This window comes from Eimeria maxima, genomic scaffold (assembly GCF_000499605.1).
Source record: "Eimeria maxima Weybridge genomic scaffold, Emw_scaff51, whole genome shotgun sequence".
Lineage (NCBI taxonomy): Eukaryota > Apicomplexa > Conoidasida > Eucoccidiorida > Eimeriidae > Eimeria > Eimeria maxima.
Window position 1 is genome coordinate 60,505 of NW_013563879.1, and position 17,704 is coordinate 78,208.

Sequence of the window (17,704 nt, forward strand, 5' to 3'; positions counted from 1 at the left end):
GCCCCTTGCCTCCTGCAAGGCGCCCTATATTCTCTCATCAGTCGGATGGGCGGGCTTCCTTCCGCCCCTTCTGTCTCTCTACTAGCTCAATATCGGGCCGCCCCTTGCCTCCTGCAAGGCGCCCTATAGTCTCCCATCAGTGTTGTTCACCGTCTAGGGACTACCCGAACGAAGTCCTGTCTCTACCTTGCACAGTACCCGTGTTCGCTCATATGCAGTGCGTTCTTCGGATCTCAATTGTTGTACGATCTACTAACGAATTCCCATCCGTCGCCTGCTTCACCTCCGGCAGGCTCTCGTGTCGTAGAAATCATTTCTCGCTGTCTGTAATGGAGAATCGGAATCGGAATTTAAAGATATTCTCTGTACGTAGGGTTCTTCTCGCGCCCTATTTCCATCATAGGGGCGCACCCCACACCCTTGTCTCTGCCCCTCTGGGGGATCTCGATCGCACCCCATCATTGAATATGCCCACCAGACAGTAGTGGTCTTACCCCAAACTTTCGAACTGACGTCCCCGAGTTTACAAGGTACTCAAACTTATGGAAAAAACGACAAAAAACCTAAAATTTCCCGGAACAGCCCCCAAATGTAACACACGGTGGCCGCGTACCGTTGCTACGTAGTCACCTCTTTAGGCCTGTAGGCCCCTGTATGAGCTAGATCTACAAAATGAGTGTCTAAACCCCTTAACTCTCAGTTATCCCCATGGAAATCCCTAAATTACGGAACTTCCGAAGGAAGGATCGTTCCAAGTTGCCTTCCTTCAGTGAGTGTCTGTTTGTCCCCGCCAGGTGCGGGTTACACCCTGTCGTTCATCCCGGCACCGGGTGCACCGGTCGGACCGACGGCCAGGCCCGACTCTTTCGGGCCGACTCTGCTTCTAAATGTACCAATTTCATTCTAATTCACAAAACCTCTATCCTAAATTGAATACACCGAGCCAAACATGACCCAACTATGTCACTTACCTTCTATGCGCCAGCGCGCATAGCTGTGCGACGGGGTGCTGCTAAGTCCCAGCACCAAATCAACTGCTACACCTCTAATATGCTTCTAAACCTGCTAATATTATCGAATTCCATTTATAGCTAACTTAGGTAACCTCAGGTCTCTTATAGGCTGCTGTCCTCACTCTCTAGCTTACACGCTGACTACCGCAAGTGTGGACCATGTGGTGCCTGTGCACTACAGTTTGTGGCTGCAGCTGTTGCCCCGAGTTTGCTGTTCCTCAACTCAGTTTTCCTGTCACCAGACCCCATGGAAATATTGAATAATTCGCTTTACTCAGTGGGAGCAGCAGTAAATCTGCACAACTTCACCTTCCGCACTGCGTGTGCCAGCCCACCTCCGCCAGCTTGAAGCTGAAAGGGCGATGCGGAAAAGCAAGAAAAGCATTGTATTTGGAAGTTGCTCCTGAGAGGTCATTGTAAATGCCAATGCAAGGCAGCATATATGCTAGGGGCTGTATGGAAACATTTGCAAACAGAAGCGGTACCATGATCTGTCTATGGCAGGTCGTTGTCTGCGATGATTCAAGAGGACTGACGAGTTCGTAGGGAGTCTTACCCCGCTTGTTGTTAACGACAGTCTCTGGAACAGAGCTAGGAGATCTTGAGGCTGCTGGGGAGGGGATACGCGAGGCTTAGTATATCATGCTGGCGAAACCCACTGAAACTGGCGCAATCAGAATTACACACCTTTAGTAGGCGGCCGGTACGCAAGCAGAAGGTAACAGTCGACTACAGTTCTAGTATATACATCCAACAAGGGATTGTCGCCCTTGCACGTGGAGATAGCTTGCAGAGTCAGTTGCAACACAATTTATCATAACAAATGCCGGAACCCTGCAGCACTGGGCGTTAGGGCTGCTACGCCCAGTGGCTGGAACCTTGGGGATGTCAACAACATGTAGTGGACTCTCATCATAAGCATCTCCGATGCTTTAATGCTAACATTCGTCCCTAGGTACGACCGACGATACGTTTTACACTTGGTAACGCCGCATCGTCCACAGGGGTAGGAGGGAACAACAGAGTTCACTCCCACAGTAAGGTAGCCTGGTGTACAGCAGTCAGTATTGCCTATGGTGCTCCAGAAGACATATATGTATACCTAGAGGGAAAATATTTTAGACCGTCCCAAAATCCTGGTCAATTCTCAGCCTTTTAGCTCAGTTGCACAGTGGTGATTAACCACCACGAGGAACAGTAGATCTCCACACAGTGAAGGAGATATCTTCAACTATGTTACATCAGAATGAGCTTCTATTGGGCTGCTGACTGCTGGAAGTCCACTGCACCGTTTCCAATTTATCCCCGGAGAAGTCTAAAGCATTGTTTCAGAGTACCACCGTCGACTCTAGAACAGCCTGAAGGGGAAGTCTAGAGGCAACCACTCGGAAACTTAAGGGAATGAGAAGTCCAATCGTCGGCTGTTTGGAAACAATTCGGTGTTAGCTCAGCAACCTAACAGCAACTGGCACAGGTTCGTCCACTTCAAACCCGTCAACAAAATCACGTTGAAGCAGAAACTTATGATGCCTCAGACACGAGAACTGCCGTATCGCTTGACCATTCCCAGGATTCATAATCACATGGATACCTCGCTGGTGCGTTACTAACGATTAATATCTATCCTTATAACACACACAGACAAAACTGTGGCAAGGTGAAGAACACGTGTATGCGCTGTGACCTCGTGAATGTACTAGGCGAGCTTAACCAACAGGTCAATCACGTTTGCCGGGCCCGAAGAGTAGCGGCTTGTTGATTCTGTACATGGATGACGTAAAGACGTGGATATTACGATAAATGGCAAGAAGACTGGCAACCGGAAAGGGTTTCTAAGGAGTGTTTGCGAGACTCAATTCTTCGCGAATATCTGCAGGCAATCCTCGACGACCCGGCCTCGGCTGCATGCATCGTTATGAACACCCCAGCTTAAGGTCGGACTTGATTTAATTATTCGGCAAACGCAGGCATTTCAGAACTCATGAAGCCCAAATGTTTTTCACTTTTTGTGCAATGATTTGCCCAGTATTCCGGTGGTCTTGTTTCGCTCCTCTCCCTGTAGAGATGCTATATCAGCTCCCCTTATCTGGAACCCCTGAGATTAGGGAAGCGTACAGTTCATTCAAACAAGACAGTATCATTTTTCTGTTCTACTTCGTTCCAGTAAAACAGATTCGGAGACGGCAAGCCAGTAAGCAAAATTAGCACTATTAAACACCGGAGCGCAGCGGAGTTCAATGTATTTTCCGCATCCTGAAGTGGTCTCCTGAACAGCTGTCCCAACACGATCACTTCAACATTCTTGTCAAGGAACGTACTTGCTAAAGGCTGGAGACGGAGGTGTGCGGGTAGGAGGATACCAGCGTAGCAGAAACAGCTGCACGCTGTCTTGGCTAAGCAGCAACAGGAGAAACACAGTCGTCTTCACGGACACAGATGCATGTGGGTGCGTGTTTCTCGCCCGAGAAATGAGGAAGATGCAGTATTCTCCGTCTGTCAGGAGCTGTCACGTTTGTCTGAAGTTGTTGCGTGTACCATTACCCGGCCTTTATAGGAAGCCGGCACTCAAGAAGAACACTTGAACAATTTTCTGCAGTATTAGTGCATGAAACCAAGAAGGCTGGCTCGTGTGTGCACGTGGACCTGTCTTGGACCTCAAGTTGCAGCGATGTGCGTCGCAACTCATGGCATCCCGCATCCCCTCCGCAGCTCCAGGTGTTTAAGAAGCTATGCTGCGGACGCCAGGAGAATGGGCTGGGAGGTCAGCTTATACGGAACTCCTTTCAGGTATTTCGACATGTTGTTCTCGATATGCCTTGAACAACATCAGGGACTCGCTACTTGTAACAATTGTAATCGAGCTTGTCCTAGGACTAAAGTGAGTGGCAATGCAAGTCAACTGCACACTAGATATCCTTGTTGAAAGCTTCCGCTTCCCTGTCGTTTGCCAAGTATGGAATTGTCTTGATGCATGTGCCAACTTCCGAAAGAGGGGAAAGTATCAGTATCAGACAGAATATGTTGCACTTTACACATATCAGCTGCTGCCGATCAAGCTAGTGTCAGCATTAGCCGCCCTGCTCTAATACCATATGTCAGCGTTTGTAGACACATTTCAGCCAACAAAATCCAACTTCAAGTGTTCTATTGCAAAACTACCTGTTTGATGACAGTCGGGCGTTCACCCACTGTAACGCCGATCCTGGACCTCCACCAAAAAGTATTGGTAGCTGGACTCGAGCCACAATATTTGCTGGTTTCTCAAACGTTAGTGATCTTTCTCCCCAATCTACAGGCTTCCTTAACTTAGCGTCTCAAGCCTAGAGCTGCGGCAGATGAAGCTTCCCTGCCATGAGTTACAACGCAAGTTGCTGCGACGGAAGGGGCAAAACAGACGCATGCATGCAAGCGCAAACAAGCCTTCTCGGCTGCAGGTACAAAAGCAGTAGACAGTTGTTAGGAACTTCGTGCGCTAAAAGAATGGTGCGTAGTCTTCCATATAAATAACATGACTACGCCAGGAAGAGCAAAATTACGAACTCCGAAACAGGGATTTGTGAATAGTTTATTCTTGTGGTTTCGCAATTCGTTGGGGACTCCAGTGCAGTGGGCACTTCATACACATTGTTCCGTAACGACCATTCGATCTGTTTGTACCGCGTGCGTTGAGTGTAGAACACTTCTCTCTGAAGTGGAAACATGTCCTAGTCCCTCCTAGACAAACGGTACGTAAGCACGTCAACGAAGTGCCCAGTGCACGGGGCTTCTCCACAAAGTGCGAGGCAACAAGGAACAAAGTTTTCACAAAGTCCTGGTCGCTACATGGACTCCCACGCATCATCCTGAGGCAGCGCAACCGCCAGGACGAAGGGAAGCTGCAGTTTGAAAAAGGTTGCCCACGCTACAGGGAAATACCCGTGAAACTAGAGTTTAATTCACAAATCGGAGAGCCAACCCCAGATTGTGCTTCTGGGTTTGCTGGGGCTGCGGAGGCGGGTCGGCTGCGCCGCTGGAGCCCCGTTGACTGTTGCTGTCCTTCCATATTTTATCACTACCCTAGGCCGATATTTTCTGGTCTACATGAATGCAGGAGTCGCCTTCTGGACTGCTGAAGCTGCAGGAGCAGCCCCGAAATGCCAAATCTCAGCACCCACTAGTGGCAGGCTAACCCGAACAACCACGGGTGGTCAAAGCACCCGGCATAGCTTCCACGTCTGCGATGGTTTGATGTAGTTTGCAAAGTTAGATATATGGAATCCAGGTTGCCTTGTCTCCTTCGTTTGGCTAATGGGAACTTATTTCCACCTCCCCACGTGACTGCGTATTCAAGAAGGCCAGCGGCATGGTCCATAACCTCACATACAACAGCACTAGCGACCTTACTGATGGTTGAAGCCCAAAAAGTGAAGAGGAACCACAGACCACCGTAACAAGGGTTTTCCGCCTTTTGAGATATGTACTCAAAATCGTAGGCTGTCCCCCAGTTGCGCGGGATGGTTAGCCGGGGACGGAGGCAGGCTATACCAGCTCACCTCTGCTCCTGTGTTTTCCTGCAGCTCTGTTTCTCCATGTATTTGTGTCGGAGTTGAGTGCTAAACAACTACCGGCAGACACACGCAGCGGAACTATGGGAATACCCTTGCGGCTAACGCCCTTTGGCTTGGAGCAGTGTGGGGTTTACGTACAACAGGACAGACATGACGAGTACTACGAACAGCTACTGTCCCCCAGCCACAGTAGGAGTACTAGGCGGGACTGCTGCTGCGTCAGCCTGCTGCTACTGGGGGACCAAAATGCTGGGAAGAGCGCTTTGCTGTATTCGCTCGTGGCATCCAGAGACCCTAGGTACACAGCACTCACGTCTCTTCTACCCATCATTCAGGGAGAGTTTTCGAATCGAAGGGAGGTGATTCCGGGATCTGCCATTGGCTCTGTCTTTTCTGTCGCTGATAAGCAATTATGGCCAACGGCGACGTCGGCGTTAGACCCTGACTGCGCAGCAGCCAGGCTAGCTGACAAGGACGAACGGGCACAACCACACCGCAGGCTTCCAGAGGGGGGCAAGATAACAGATGAGACCAATACAAGTATTGCAGCAGTAACTGCCCTCGAAAGACTGGTGAACAGATCCCGGGATGAGCTTCCTTTCCTAGATACGGACGTTGCGCGGTCTGCGGCATTAATATCTGCTGAAGATTTTGCCTTCTTTTGCAGAGAGTTCGGCATTCAGACGGAGCAGCAACTACAGGAACAGAAGCACGGCCTGTGGAGCAAGGTTAACGCTAGCCGCTACGTACTGCTCCACCTGTTGGAATTCGGCGGTGACCATCTCGACCGCATGCAGTCGTTCTACAGTCTGTATAGTTCCCGCAGCAGTAGCAGTAAAAGCAGCATGAACAGCAGCAGCTGCTGCGGAAAATGCACATTCGATTGTAACTGCAGCACGTGTGATCAGGCCTCTGCGGGTTCCCTACTGCTCCTGGAACAAGATTTTGAGAACGACAGTGAAACGTTGAGGACGCATTATAACTTAGGAAGAGAAGCATGTGTAAAACAAGCAACAGGGACTGGGAAGTTCGTGGATCAAGCGCTGACGGAACCAGCAGCGCAAGCTGAGATACCTACTGATTCAGCAGCTCGGGCAGCCACCCTAGCGCAGTCTCTTCGCCGGTCCTTCAAACTGGCTGCTGAAGTACCGGTGCTTGTTTACTTGGTAAACTGCAGGACTATGTTTATCCCTTCTGCATCCCACAATGGGGCAGCTGCTGCCCCTTCTGCTACGACCACCGTTGAGCTCAGTGCTTCAGCCTTTCTCAAGTTGTTGCTCCGCTTGCACGCCTGTTGGCCGTTCCATCAGCACGTGGGAAACAGGAAAAGGTCCATACACTTTGCCTGCTCGCGCCTATCATGTCGTTCAGCAGAGTCTTCTGCGGTGGATGGAGCTACAAGGGATGTATCAGCCAATGCTGCAGCAGCAGGCTGCTGCTGCAGTGGCTTTGATGAAAGAGAAAGTTTCCGCAGGGCTGTAGGAGCGTTGAAGGCATTTATATCGATTACTAGTTCTGCCAGCGCAGCAGAAGTAGGAGCGTCGAAAACTGTAGGAGCTCCTGCTGCGGATGCTGCGGGAAAGAGCATTGTCTCTGCAGGAGTGTCTCTTGACCAGCCCTTTGAGTCACTCTACTGCTGTTTCCTTAGAGACACTGGCATTACCAGCGATAGCAGGATTACCAACATAAGCTGGGCTCCATTTGAGGACTGTTGGGGTGTTTCTGCGTGCGCCCCTTTGAAGGCTGTGGATGAACAGCTCCAGAAGTGCATCACCGTTGTCTTCTTGAAGCGGCTGCTGAATTTTGTTTGGAGTGTTTGCTCACCCCTTCCATTTTGCAGGAATTTGAATTTCCGAGGTGTATCGGCAGTCAGAGTTTTGGAACGATGTAGTTATCCTCAGCGACAGCAAGGTCCGCCGACTGCGCAGGAGCAATTGAATGAGGCGTGGGGGCACGGTTGGCAGTTGTGTGTTGTCTCAGTAATCGCTTTTCTGGCTCGCATGCTCGCCCTTCTGGCTGAGGCGGAGGGACGTGACGACGCAAGCACGGATGCAGCGACAGACGACAGGGCGGGAACACAGGTTTTCGAGCATCCAATGGTCAATGAAGGGACCCTGCCAGGGATGGAGTTTGGGCATGATGGAGTCACAATTTCTGGGAATGTGAGACCAGACAAGCAGGAAACACCGGCGTGCTCGCAGAAGGTACATCTGCTACAGCAACCCGATGTAATGGCAGGTGAAGCGGGACGTCAACTCGTGTCTTTGTTCTCCTCCTATGTTTATTTGCACCGGCAGCAGCAGCGGCAAGTGGCCCCAGACGAAGTGACTGTCGACTTGTGGGTATCCGCAGCCGACTGGAGAGACTTCATTTCTGACTTTGATCCTGTGGAGCAGCAGATACTACAGCAGCGGGACCCGCAATGCCCCATTAGGGGGCGGGAGCAAATCACGCTGCCTTCCACAGGAGAAACAGTTATTGGTTCTGCAGGGGGAGGGGATAATCTGCTACTGCTTCCTGCTTCAGTTGCAGCTGGTGCATTCACTTCCCTGGCAGCCCATTTCGTAACCCTAGGCTGCTGTCTCCCCTGTTGTGCCAACGGGGGACCCTGGGGACCTATAGTGGTTCAATTGCCTGTTAACATTCGATTCGCGGAGAGCGATATTCTCCTGTTGCTACTCCCGGAAGTACTTAAAAAAAACGTAACTCCGATCCAGCAACAGCTGCAGCAGGCTAATTATCACAACGTGCCACTGAATCCGGAAGAACTACTGACGGGGAGACGAAGCCAATGCCTTGAGGCTATACGTCTTCCGTTTCATCCTGCGGTCTGTGGGCTCTTTGATAGCATTATCAGCAGTTGTACACGAGAGTCCCTGCCAGAAGATTTCTGGGTGGCAGAAGCTGCAGCCATTGTTGCAGCTATCTCCGCGTCGCCGAGTGAAACAAGTGTTTCAGTTGCAGGTGGAGCTGATGACGGGTACGAAAGGCCCTCAATGCTTGCAATAGTGCGCAATACAATCTGGGAGGCGGTTGTTGCTGCAGCGCAAAACGCACAGACATTGCTGCAACAGAGATTGCAGTGGGAATTTCTGCAGACAGAACAGGCGAGGTCTGAACAGCAAGGGGACATAGGCCTTTCAAATTCTCTGCAGTTGCTGCTGCACCTAGCTGCAGATGTGGTTCTTCTGCAGCAAATGGCTACAGCTGCAGCTTCAGCGAAGGGTTCTCAGCAGCTGGAACAACGATCGCGCGTAGGGTGTAGCGCAGAGCCCCACTGGCAAGTGCATACCGGGGGCCCTTACAGCATGGAAAATCAGTTATTTTGGACTGTTCGCCTGCAGGCTTCAGCTGCAGAAGCTACAGAAGCTTGCGCAGCTGCAACAACAAATGATTCGGCGGTAAGCGAAAAATGCGGTGTGCAGACCACCCATTCGGAGACTCTCAAATGCGCGCTCGAGTCAGTTAATCGAGACCTCGCCGTGTTGGGTTTGGTATTGCTGCCAGCGCGGCAAGCCATAGCCCCTTTGCTGCCCTTAGAGCCCTTAACGCAACGCTCTAACAGTTTCACTTCTTCAGTGCATGTTACTGGACCAACATCCGCCTTGCATGAAACTTAATGAAGCTTTCTGTGGCAACCCGTCGGAGGCCGCTTGCTTCGGTTATTGATAAGGTGATTGCCCTGTGGCGCTCATTTTTAGATAGCTCCAGCAACGCTGTTGAGCAAGCATTAGATGTCTGTACAATATGTGCTTTGTAGCGCCGGCTGAGGATTCTACGATCGAGAAATAGATCAATAGGAGGCTGCATCCGGAGTACCTGAATATAGGCTGTATCATGTGATCGACATAGGTGGACGGTCTTGCCCAGGGCCTTCTGTAGGACTACGGAGGAGCCCTGCTCATGGTCCCGCCGTTGCCTTCTTGCGTGTTTCGCTCCCAAGGCAGCAAAGAGCAAACATACTACACTGTTTCATGGCAAACGTCGTCACAAAACCAGCTGGAAAAGTAGCGGTGGAGGCTCGATCCCCCCCTGAGTTTCGTGCGTATTGGGGTGGTTCTACACTTTAGAGCTGGCGAGCTCTGAAGTTGGTGATGTCTTCCACGTGAGTTCGTTGTGTTGTATGCTGGCTAAGGGGTGTGCTTGGTATTGTTGCCGGTGCTACATGCCATCCCACTTTGCAGCCGTTAGGGCCCTTAACGCATCGCCCCTACAGTTCTTCAAGGGGGCGGGATAGGGTATTTGTAGTATTGTTACTGCCCTAAATGCTCTAATATTGCAGTAGTCGATTGTAGAAAACCATCCTACTTCCCTTTCCGCTTTGTTTCTTCAGGGTAGCTGACTCGGCAAAGTACTCGCCAAGCAGTCAGCAAGAGCTCTTGGCGGCATTCGCCTGACTACAATTTTGGCATGCGGGTGAACAGGCATATGCGGATATGGATGTTGCTGTGCACCTGCAGTTTGTACTATGTGCCTCCGAAGGATTTGAAAAATCAGAAAGGGGCGAGACTATTGGCAATCAGTGTGTATCACTCCTGAACGTAGGGTGCGACACCATTGATAAGGCAAGACTGCTCATGTAATCTGTTTTCCAGTACCTTGTATGGGAAATGATTTCTCTCAGTCCACAGGTGTTTCGTTTGTTGTTTAGTACAATGGAACAAGAAGAAGCTTACGCGGTTTTGAAGCCTCTCTTCCGAAATTTATTACCACTATTGTACTAATAGGGTCAAAATTTGCCCATGAGTATGCAGCTACGCTACTTCCAAAGCCCGCGTAAAGGGGTTGTGCCGACGTAGCACGTCCTAGCTGGGGACGATAGTTCATCGATATTGGCATAGACACTGGCAACTGAAGGCAAAGCAAGTTTTTGGAGATTGCTAGTGTGTGTGCACATGCATAGAAAGGGGTCTTTGGAGATATTTGCATGTGGCTGTGCCGTACAGCACTGCCTCTTTCGATTATATTGCAGCGCAATACGGCCCTCACTAATGGTCCCGTGTCATAAATGGGGCAACTGGGACGGTCCCTTCATATGTGTCACTGTCCAGAGATGAGGGGCGACAAGCGAAAGTACATCAACTTGATGCGTATGACAATAAACGTCCTAGAAAGTTTGGCTCTAGATCTAGACGGGCTAGGCGATAGATGGTCTGGGACAAGGTAGTCGTGCAGAACAACACAGTCGCGCTCTAGGAAAGCGCCAGGTGAAAACTGTCTTCTGTAGGAACACACAACACTAACATATTTAAGCAGTGATGAATGCAATACGGCACCTTTAACATCACTAGTACGCCCCTACCCATGCAGTGGACTCCCCCTGTAACTTTCTTGCTTTTTCCTGCTGTGTGGTTTGGGATCAACTAAAAACAACGACTTCTAAAGATTTGATATTCTCTTCTCTCTCTCTCTCTCTGCAGAAATGAGGTAATACTTAGATGTTGGATCTTCTATTTGGGTTTTTTTTGGCGTGTGTGAACGCTTCTTGAGTCTCGGTGACTCTGTAACCAGGACTGCCGCCTGAGGTCTCTCCTCTCCGCGACCTACTGCTTCAGGCTCTTGAGAGCCAGCGACAATACACCTTCTCGTATGGCTAATGCTAAAAAACAAAACAATATTTTCTCTTTCTTCCCACCAGGAATCACTGCGTTCTCCTCCCATTATGGTGCCCAGTGGCCCAGCAGGTAACAGATCGACAGAGAGCGAGGAACCGGCCGAGCTCAACCTAGTCAGTGGCCCCAGGCGTCTTGTATCGACTTTCTCCAGTATGACTTCCCTCCTTTTTACTGCTACAGGAGGCTGGGGAAAATGGCTCTTTAACTCTGCCTCAGACCATGTCTCCGAACCCGGCGCAGAATCCGTACGGCGCGGACCCCTTAACCCACCAGGGTCAAAGCAGCCGCCGCCGCCTGAGCTTCAGTCTACATATGCCTATCTCCTCAGGTAACTGTTGCATTTTGCCCCAGTGTGAAGGTTGTATGCTCAGTTTTCTGCTCAGGGAGACACCAATAATGACCTAAAAGGTTTTTGTCCCGTTATTGTCTCGGACTCAACAGCTTGGGTCCGCAGACATGCAGGAAGCTGCCCCAGAGACGAATACTCCGACCAGTTAAGCACTTCCGTTGCCAATAGCAGGCACTTTGGGGACGGCAGCAGCCACAGCAGCAGTGCCACAAATAACAGCAACATTGTTAGCACCAGCAGCATTGATAGCGGCACAAACCACGTCATCCGCAGCATTCATTCCAAGCCACATCCTTTCGATGACAATATAATCTGCGTAGACAGAACCAATGTCCCTGTTCTGTCACGTATCCACTTAGACTATGCACAAAATGATTATAGCACGAAAGGCCCCTTTGAGGAACCCAATGTGTGCATGTTGGAGGAAGCCACAGAGTCCGTCTTGCCAGTTAGGAGGTGAGGAGCGGTTACAAGTAGGGACCCCAAGTATTTTCGACTCTACGCTCCTTGGTAGTTCCTACGTGTTTGAAACAACTTCCCGCGGATCAGATATATCTTGAACAGTGCCTTGTCAACTTTTCGTTTGATTTCTGCCCATGCAGGACGAATGCAGCAGTAAAGCATCTCTATCGATCTATAGCGATGTCAGATGCTTCATTCATTTCGGATATGGCGACCTCAGCCCCCAGTTTCTATGCTAACTGCACGCAGAATCGAGAACAACAGGTGCAGCAGCCTGAACCAGAAACTGGCATTTGTGAGATGTATCTACCTAGAAATGCAGCAATCTGTCCCACCGAAATAAAAGAATATACGGGGCCGTCCGAGATAGAAATAAAGGAATATATGGATGATCCTCATGTTGCCGAAGCTCGGCAAAGACTAGGTAGCATGGCTCCTTGTGGTCGTTCTTCTCCAGCGCTAAGTAGTATTACACTGTAATTGTACTCCTTGTTTGCCCCCCGCCTTTGCCGCTCTAGGCTTGCGCTCGGCTTTAAGCCACATTTAACATTCGTTTTTGTTTGCCTGAAGCGCCAACATTTGTGTCTGATTGTCAAATGATCACTGACGCAGTCCCTGAGAAGGTAACCGAGGAGTTGTTCTGGCGGCGGTTCCACGCCCGTGTCCTCCAGATGGTGGAGGAAAAACAGCTCTCTATACACCTAAGCAAAGTGACGGCACCGACAAAGGCCCTTGACGACTCAGAAAGCGAAGAGGTCCGACACTGTGTAATTTCCACCCCCACACTTTTCTTGCCGCTCAACGAACCCAAATAAATAATGTCTACCACAACTTCAGCTGGTCTCCTCCGTACTATTTGCATTTGAATGCGTGTGTTCACGTGCACCTGTGCTGTCGATTTACGCGTTGATGCTTTTTATCAAAAGTAAGTGGGTACGCATATGGACTTGTGAAGTGCCTATCTGCCTATGCTGCCATGCTTGCAAAATAAGCAAATGAACAGCAGATGACCTCGCACGACTTTAGACCCTGATTATGCTTGCAGTGGAGTGGTGCACGTCTTGACCTATGCATAATGAGTCCATCATTCTCGCCTGCTTGTATCTTCAGGACATATCATGGGAAGATCTTGGCAGCGATGATGGGGTAATCTTGTCCGGGGATGCCGATTTGTGATATCTCCACAGGAGGTGCTATAGATCACGAATATGGCACGAGTGATGTTGCGCTGTTTGGATTAAGAGCAAGATGGGCGGGCGGCCACATGCATGCCCTTGGGTGACCTCGCCAGGGTCCAAGTCGTTTTAGTTGAAGCCCTTCCAGGAGTGCACTCAAGCTCCGTCGTTGCATACTTCCCTATGCTCTGACGAGCCATTAGATGCTTGCTGTGTAGTTGCATCACCAGCTTGTCAACAAATAACTCGACTAGGCCTATTCCTATTCGACAACCCTTGCTATATCAACTAGCTACGCAGCAAAGGAGCCTCAGCTACACAAAGAAAGCTCCCCTACAAATTACAGGGGAACTTCCCGAATTTCAGAGCCATATCCCTGCCTGCATGAATTCTAGGAAATATGATTGAACGCACACCCGGCATGAGCATAGCCTTAGGTAAACTCGTTCGATCGCTGCTACGACGCGCCAGTCAAGCTGGCCGGTAGCGGAAGGTAAGAGCGGGAAAACAAGCCATCATTACCTTCCCATCTGTGTCGTTTGTTTCGGGCCACATACCCATGCGTTAGACACCAATCGGGCCTCTAGCAGATGGCCGTTTATCAAACAGCGAATCACCCTGCTGTGGAGAATGTTACTGTTTCTGTTCCAATAAATTCAGTGACACTGCTGCAATTCCTGCAGCAAGTGACCCTGGTGCGGCTGATAACTAGAGCTTCTGCAAAGATACAACACTCGGCACCCCTGCAGCCGCATATGCCTTCCCTGCACCTGCCAACTGTCCTGAGGGAACACAGGAAGGGGGAAGTGTTCAGCTGCAGACGCTTGAAATTACGTGACATAATTCATGGACCCCTGTGGACACGCATGTTAGGTGTCAAACTTGCGCCGCCAAAATAAGCCGGGTACATTTGGGTTTATGTTTAGTGGTTCAGCAGGAACCCGAGAAGTGACATACGCTGTGCCGATATCAGGAAACGCACCGCAATTCAAGTTGGTAGTTTCGGCCTACATGCCTCTCCTTCCCCTGCCACCTCTGAAGCCCCCACGGCCTCTTCCCCTGAAGGGCCGTCCCCTACCGGAGAAGGGTGGGCCTCCGCCACCACGGCCAACATTGCCCTCGGTTGTGTCCTGATCACCTCCCGCCACGTGCACCAACTCATACTCCTGTTCACTCATATCTCTCGTCGTGCAAACTGAAAAATTGAAGTCCTTGAAGTCGTCATCTCGGGCGTCCCTACGATAATGACGCAGCACCGGCAGAAGTGACATGTCGTTGACAATGACGACAAAGGGAGGAACAAAACGGGCAACCACTGAACTGGCAACATCATCAGCAATGCTTCAGGCAGCATCAGCAACAAGCCTCCTGCCTAGAACAGAAACAGAACCAACGGCATAGCAACAACCGGGAAATGTAGCTCCACGCCGTACGAAATTTTCCCCCATCTGTCCACTGCAAGCCTCATGTGTCCTTCCTCCATCTTGACCTTCGCATTTCTGATTAACAGGGGTGTATTCACGACGTCGGGTAGATCAAGCTGACCGCCTTCCAAGCTACAACGCAAACAAGTATATGGCAGCAGAAAGACACAGGACGTTACATCCATGAATACCTATACAGCAAACGAACCACGCTGCATGCCCTTCTGCTGCAGCCTAATACAGCAGGTCAATGTCGGCAGTGCCTCGCGCATAAAGCAAGCAGAAAGACAAGCGCAAATATGGCCATATGCCTTGGGAAATGAAGCTGCTACACCTGCGGCTGCACCAGCCGTTGCGACTGCCCCAACCACAACCTACACACATGCTCACTTGAGAGTTATCATTGCTTCATCGTCCCCCACGACCATGGTTCCTCTTTTGATGGCCTGGCCCCGGGGAAGAATAAAGTCGGGCTGCGTGTCATCAGGGCAGACACCACAGAAGAAATGCACGAATGTGAAAAGCATTCTGGACTATCGGGCGCCTATCCAAACGCAATCCAGCTCATAGCGTTAGTGCCGAACGGTAACTCTTTTATCTGTTCTAGAGAATCGTTCCCCATTCCCTCCTTAAGACAGAACTGAGGAAGGCTGAACTGTCCCTCAAGGGAAGCTTAATTAGCAGCAGGGTAGCCTAGCTCGAGAACGCAATGAATTGAAGGAGGTGACCCGTTCTGAAGCACCCTGCGTCCCTCCCTCCGCTCTCCCCAATCTTTTTCCTTCTTACTGCGGGCTTGATTGGCTCGACAACTTTAACGCGCAAGTTGACTCCTGTGCAGAGGGGAGTGAGCGAAGATATCTTCCTGAACTCCGCCGCCTTCTTGGTAGGCCCTCCGAGGGTGGAATTGCCAACGCCATCGCCCCTACGGACCAAGGCTCCTCCCTTCGCATCGTGCACTGTATCTCTCGGAGGCTTCGGAAGCTTCAACTGGTGGTAACGAATCTCGACTAAGAGGAAGAGAGCAAAGACTGCACGAGGATCCAACGTTGCGCGCCAGGCGTCGCCCATGTACACCACACTGCAACGGCAGCAGACGGCGAGAGCAGCTAACAGGAACAGCACTTGAGCAGTGTCCTAAAACCTCTTGCCTAAGCTGACGTGCTTGCAAATGACAGCAATAAAGTCTAACAGAACGACCGAGAAGGGACGAGGGTGAAGTGGCCCAGGAGAAACAGTTCCTGTCGTGCCCAATGCTTACCTAAGGCCTAAAGAGCCCTCCCCACCCTGCGACGATCCAATGGTCGCTGGGGGATAACCGTGTCTCTTGGTCCTTCCAACATCTTGCTCCAATTTCTGCAGCACCTCCGGCGAAACAATACTTCGGTACAACAGAAGCCTCGATCTGATGGCAGGAGGAGCCTCTGACGTTGCTGAGGAGGGGCAGCAAGTGACCCCAGAATCGCCAATCGCTTCTCCATGAGCAACCGTCAAGAGATCCACGCAGTCGTCTCTGTGCAGAGAGAGGTTTAGGTGCTTTTCCAATAGGGCGGCACAGGGGCCCTCTAGCTTCCCCTGTTGGTCAAATGTGCCTTCTACTAGGGCCAGGTTCTCGCATAGACCACTCCCTAACTCCGGCCGTTTGCAGAATACACACAGCTCCAAAGTTGTTACAGAATTCCGCAGCACTATTAGGATTGCTGACTGCATCGGCCGCAGGACCACTGGCCCATTCACAGAAGTGCCCTGGTTGGTTGTCGCCTCCACGTCTGCAAATGCAACAATCACTAAGACACTACTTATCCAACGTGCACTTGCCAATACATAACTGTGCACACTCGTCCTTTTACCTCAACTGCTATCACTGCTGCTCTTTGCTGCCTCTGCAGGCGGCCTTACTGATGCAAATCTCCGGTTTCAGTTGCTGAATGGTGATGCGGTCTACCTTCAATCTACCGTCGTGGCAAAGGTTAGAGGTCCATTCTCCAAAGAGGGGGTTTGTGTGGAGTTGTTCCCAAGCATCTGCGGGCAGGCCCCTGTGCAAGGTATCGGCACGGTCAAAGACACGCATGGTATAGCAAGCTGATGAGCATCAAGCAGGGGGACACCCGTCCTCACCACTAATAAGTTGTGAATGGTGCTGAGGAGGGGATTTATTCGATAACGGCAACCCCTCTACGAACAGAGACGCATGTGAAGGTAGGCAAGAATATAACAGTGGGCAGCTGGGGAGGCTTCTGGATCTGTCTTACTTGGCAAGGTTTACACACACTGGGATGTTCCTATACGGACCGCTGTTCAGGGTGAATGAAGGAGACCCAGAGTCAACAGAATTAACAGAAAAAGACTCCGCCATCTGCAGCAAATGCATGCGAACACAAATGAGTTGTGCACCAGGTTGGTGCCACGGGTACTTTGTCCAGATGGAAGCGCCCTACAGAATAACTTGCTAGGGCTAATCCGTATATACCATAACATTCTACAACAGAAGACAAGCGCAAATCAGCAGCGGGAAATTCCTGCAGGTACGACGGCGTCCATCCGACCGCCCCCCTGGGCGCCGGAGGGGTAGGGAGGGAACAGGAGACAAAAAGGGGGGCCTATACACTCCACGGTGCTGTACAAACACTTATGTTTTCAAGCATTCAGAAAACAACGGAGGAGACGGAGCCACAGGAAAAAGAGGAGCACCGTTGCCGCGGTGTATGCGGGCGTGGTCCCAGCCGCGCAGACTTCTTACCCTCGCTGCGCTGTAGGAAGCGAGTGAAAGGCCGAGAAAAAATATTTACTATATGCCGGGATATTACAATTTAAAATATCCCCACAGCAGAGCAGCAGCTCCTCCTGCACGGTGTAGCTGCTGCAGTGGCGGGGCAGCTGTTGACCGCCAGGCCCTGCAGTCGCGCCTCTCCCTTTCGCCCCGTAGAGCTTCCTTCTCCCTTGACTCTGATTCCCTCCTACAAATGCATAAAGGAACTACCGCACAAATGCAATTGGATTTTAATCGCATAACACACACACGATTTTTAAGCGCACACACCAGCCGCTTTGCGTTGGCGGTTCTTACGTAGCACACCCATCGTTGCGGTGCGATTTGTAGCTCGACTACGATGAGCACAATT

At 50.8% G+C, this 17,704-nt stretch overlaps 3 protein-coding genes across 3 annotated transcripts; 2 read left to right on the forward strand and 1 right to left on the reverse strand.

The window, feature by feature from the left end:
* Positions 1–5,640: 5,640 nt before the first annotated feature.
* Positions 5,641–9,180, forward strand: EMWEY_00008280 (hypothetical protein, conserved; the record flags this gene model as incomplete). The annotated part of the gene is made up of 1 exon (XM_013478599.1): positions 5,641–9,180. The coding sequence occupies one exon, from the start codon at positions 5,641–5,643 to the stop codon at positions 9,178–9,180; it is 3,540 nt and encodes a 1,179-aa protein (XP_013334053.1).
* Positions 9,181–11,222: 2,042 nt separating this feature from the next.
* On the forward strand, positions 11,223–13,162 carry EMWEY_00008290 (hypothetical protein, conserved; the record flags this gene model as incomplete). Its single annotated transcript, XM_013478600.1, has 5 exons — positions 11,223–11,503; positions 11,696–11,980; positions 12,127–12,281; positions 12,599–12,741; positions 13,097–13,162. 5 exons carry the CDS (start codon positions 11,223–11,225, stop codon positions 13,160–13,162), a joined length of 930 nt encoding a protein of 309 aa, XP_013334054.1.
* A 707-nt stretch (positions 13,163–13,869) lies between these two features.
* On the reverse strand, positions 13,870–16,938 carry EMWEY_00008300 (hypothetical protein, conserved; the record flags this gene model as incomplete). Its single annotated transcript, XM_013478601.1, has 8 exons — positions 13,870–13,943; positions 14,240–14,397; positions 14,595–14,717; positions 14,976–15,058; positions 15,372–15,663; positions 15,844–16,351; positions 16,482–16,618; positions 16,835–16,938. 8 exons carry the CDS (start codon positions 16,936–16,938, stop codon positions 13,870–13,872), a joined length of 1,479 nt encoding a protein of 492 aa, XP_013334055.1.
* Between the last annotated feature and the right edge of the window lie 766 nt (positions 16,939–17,704).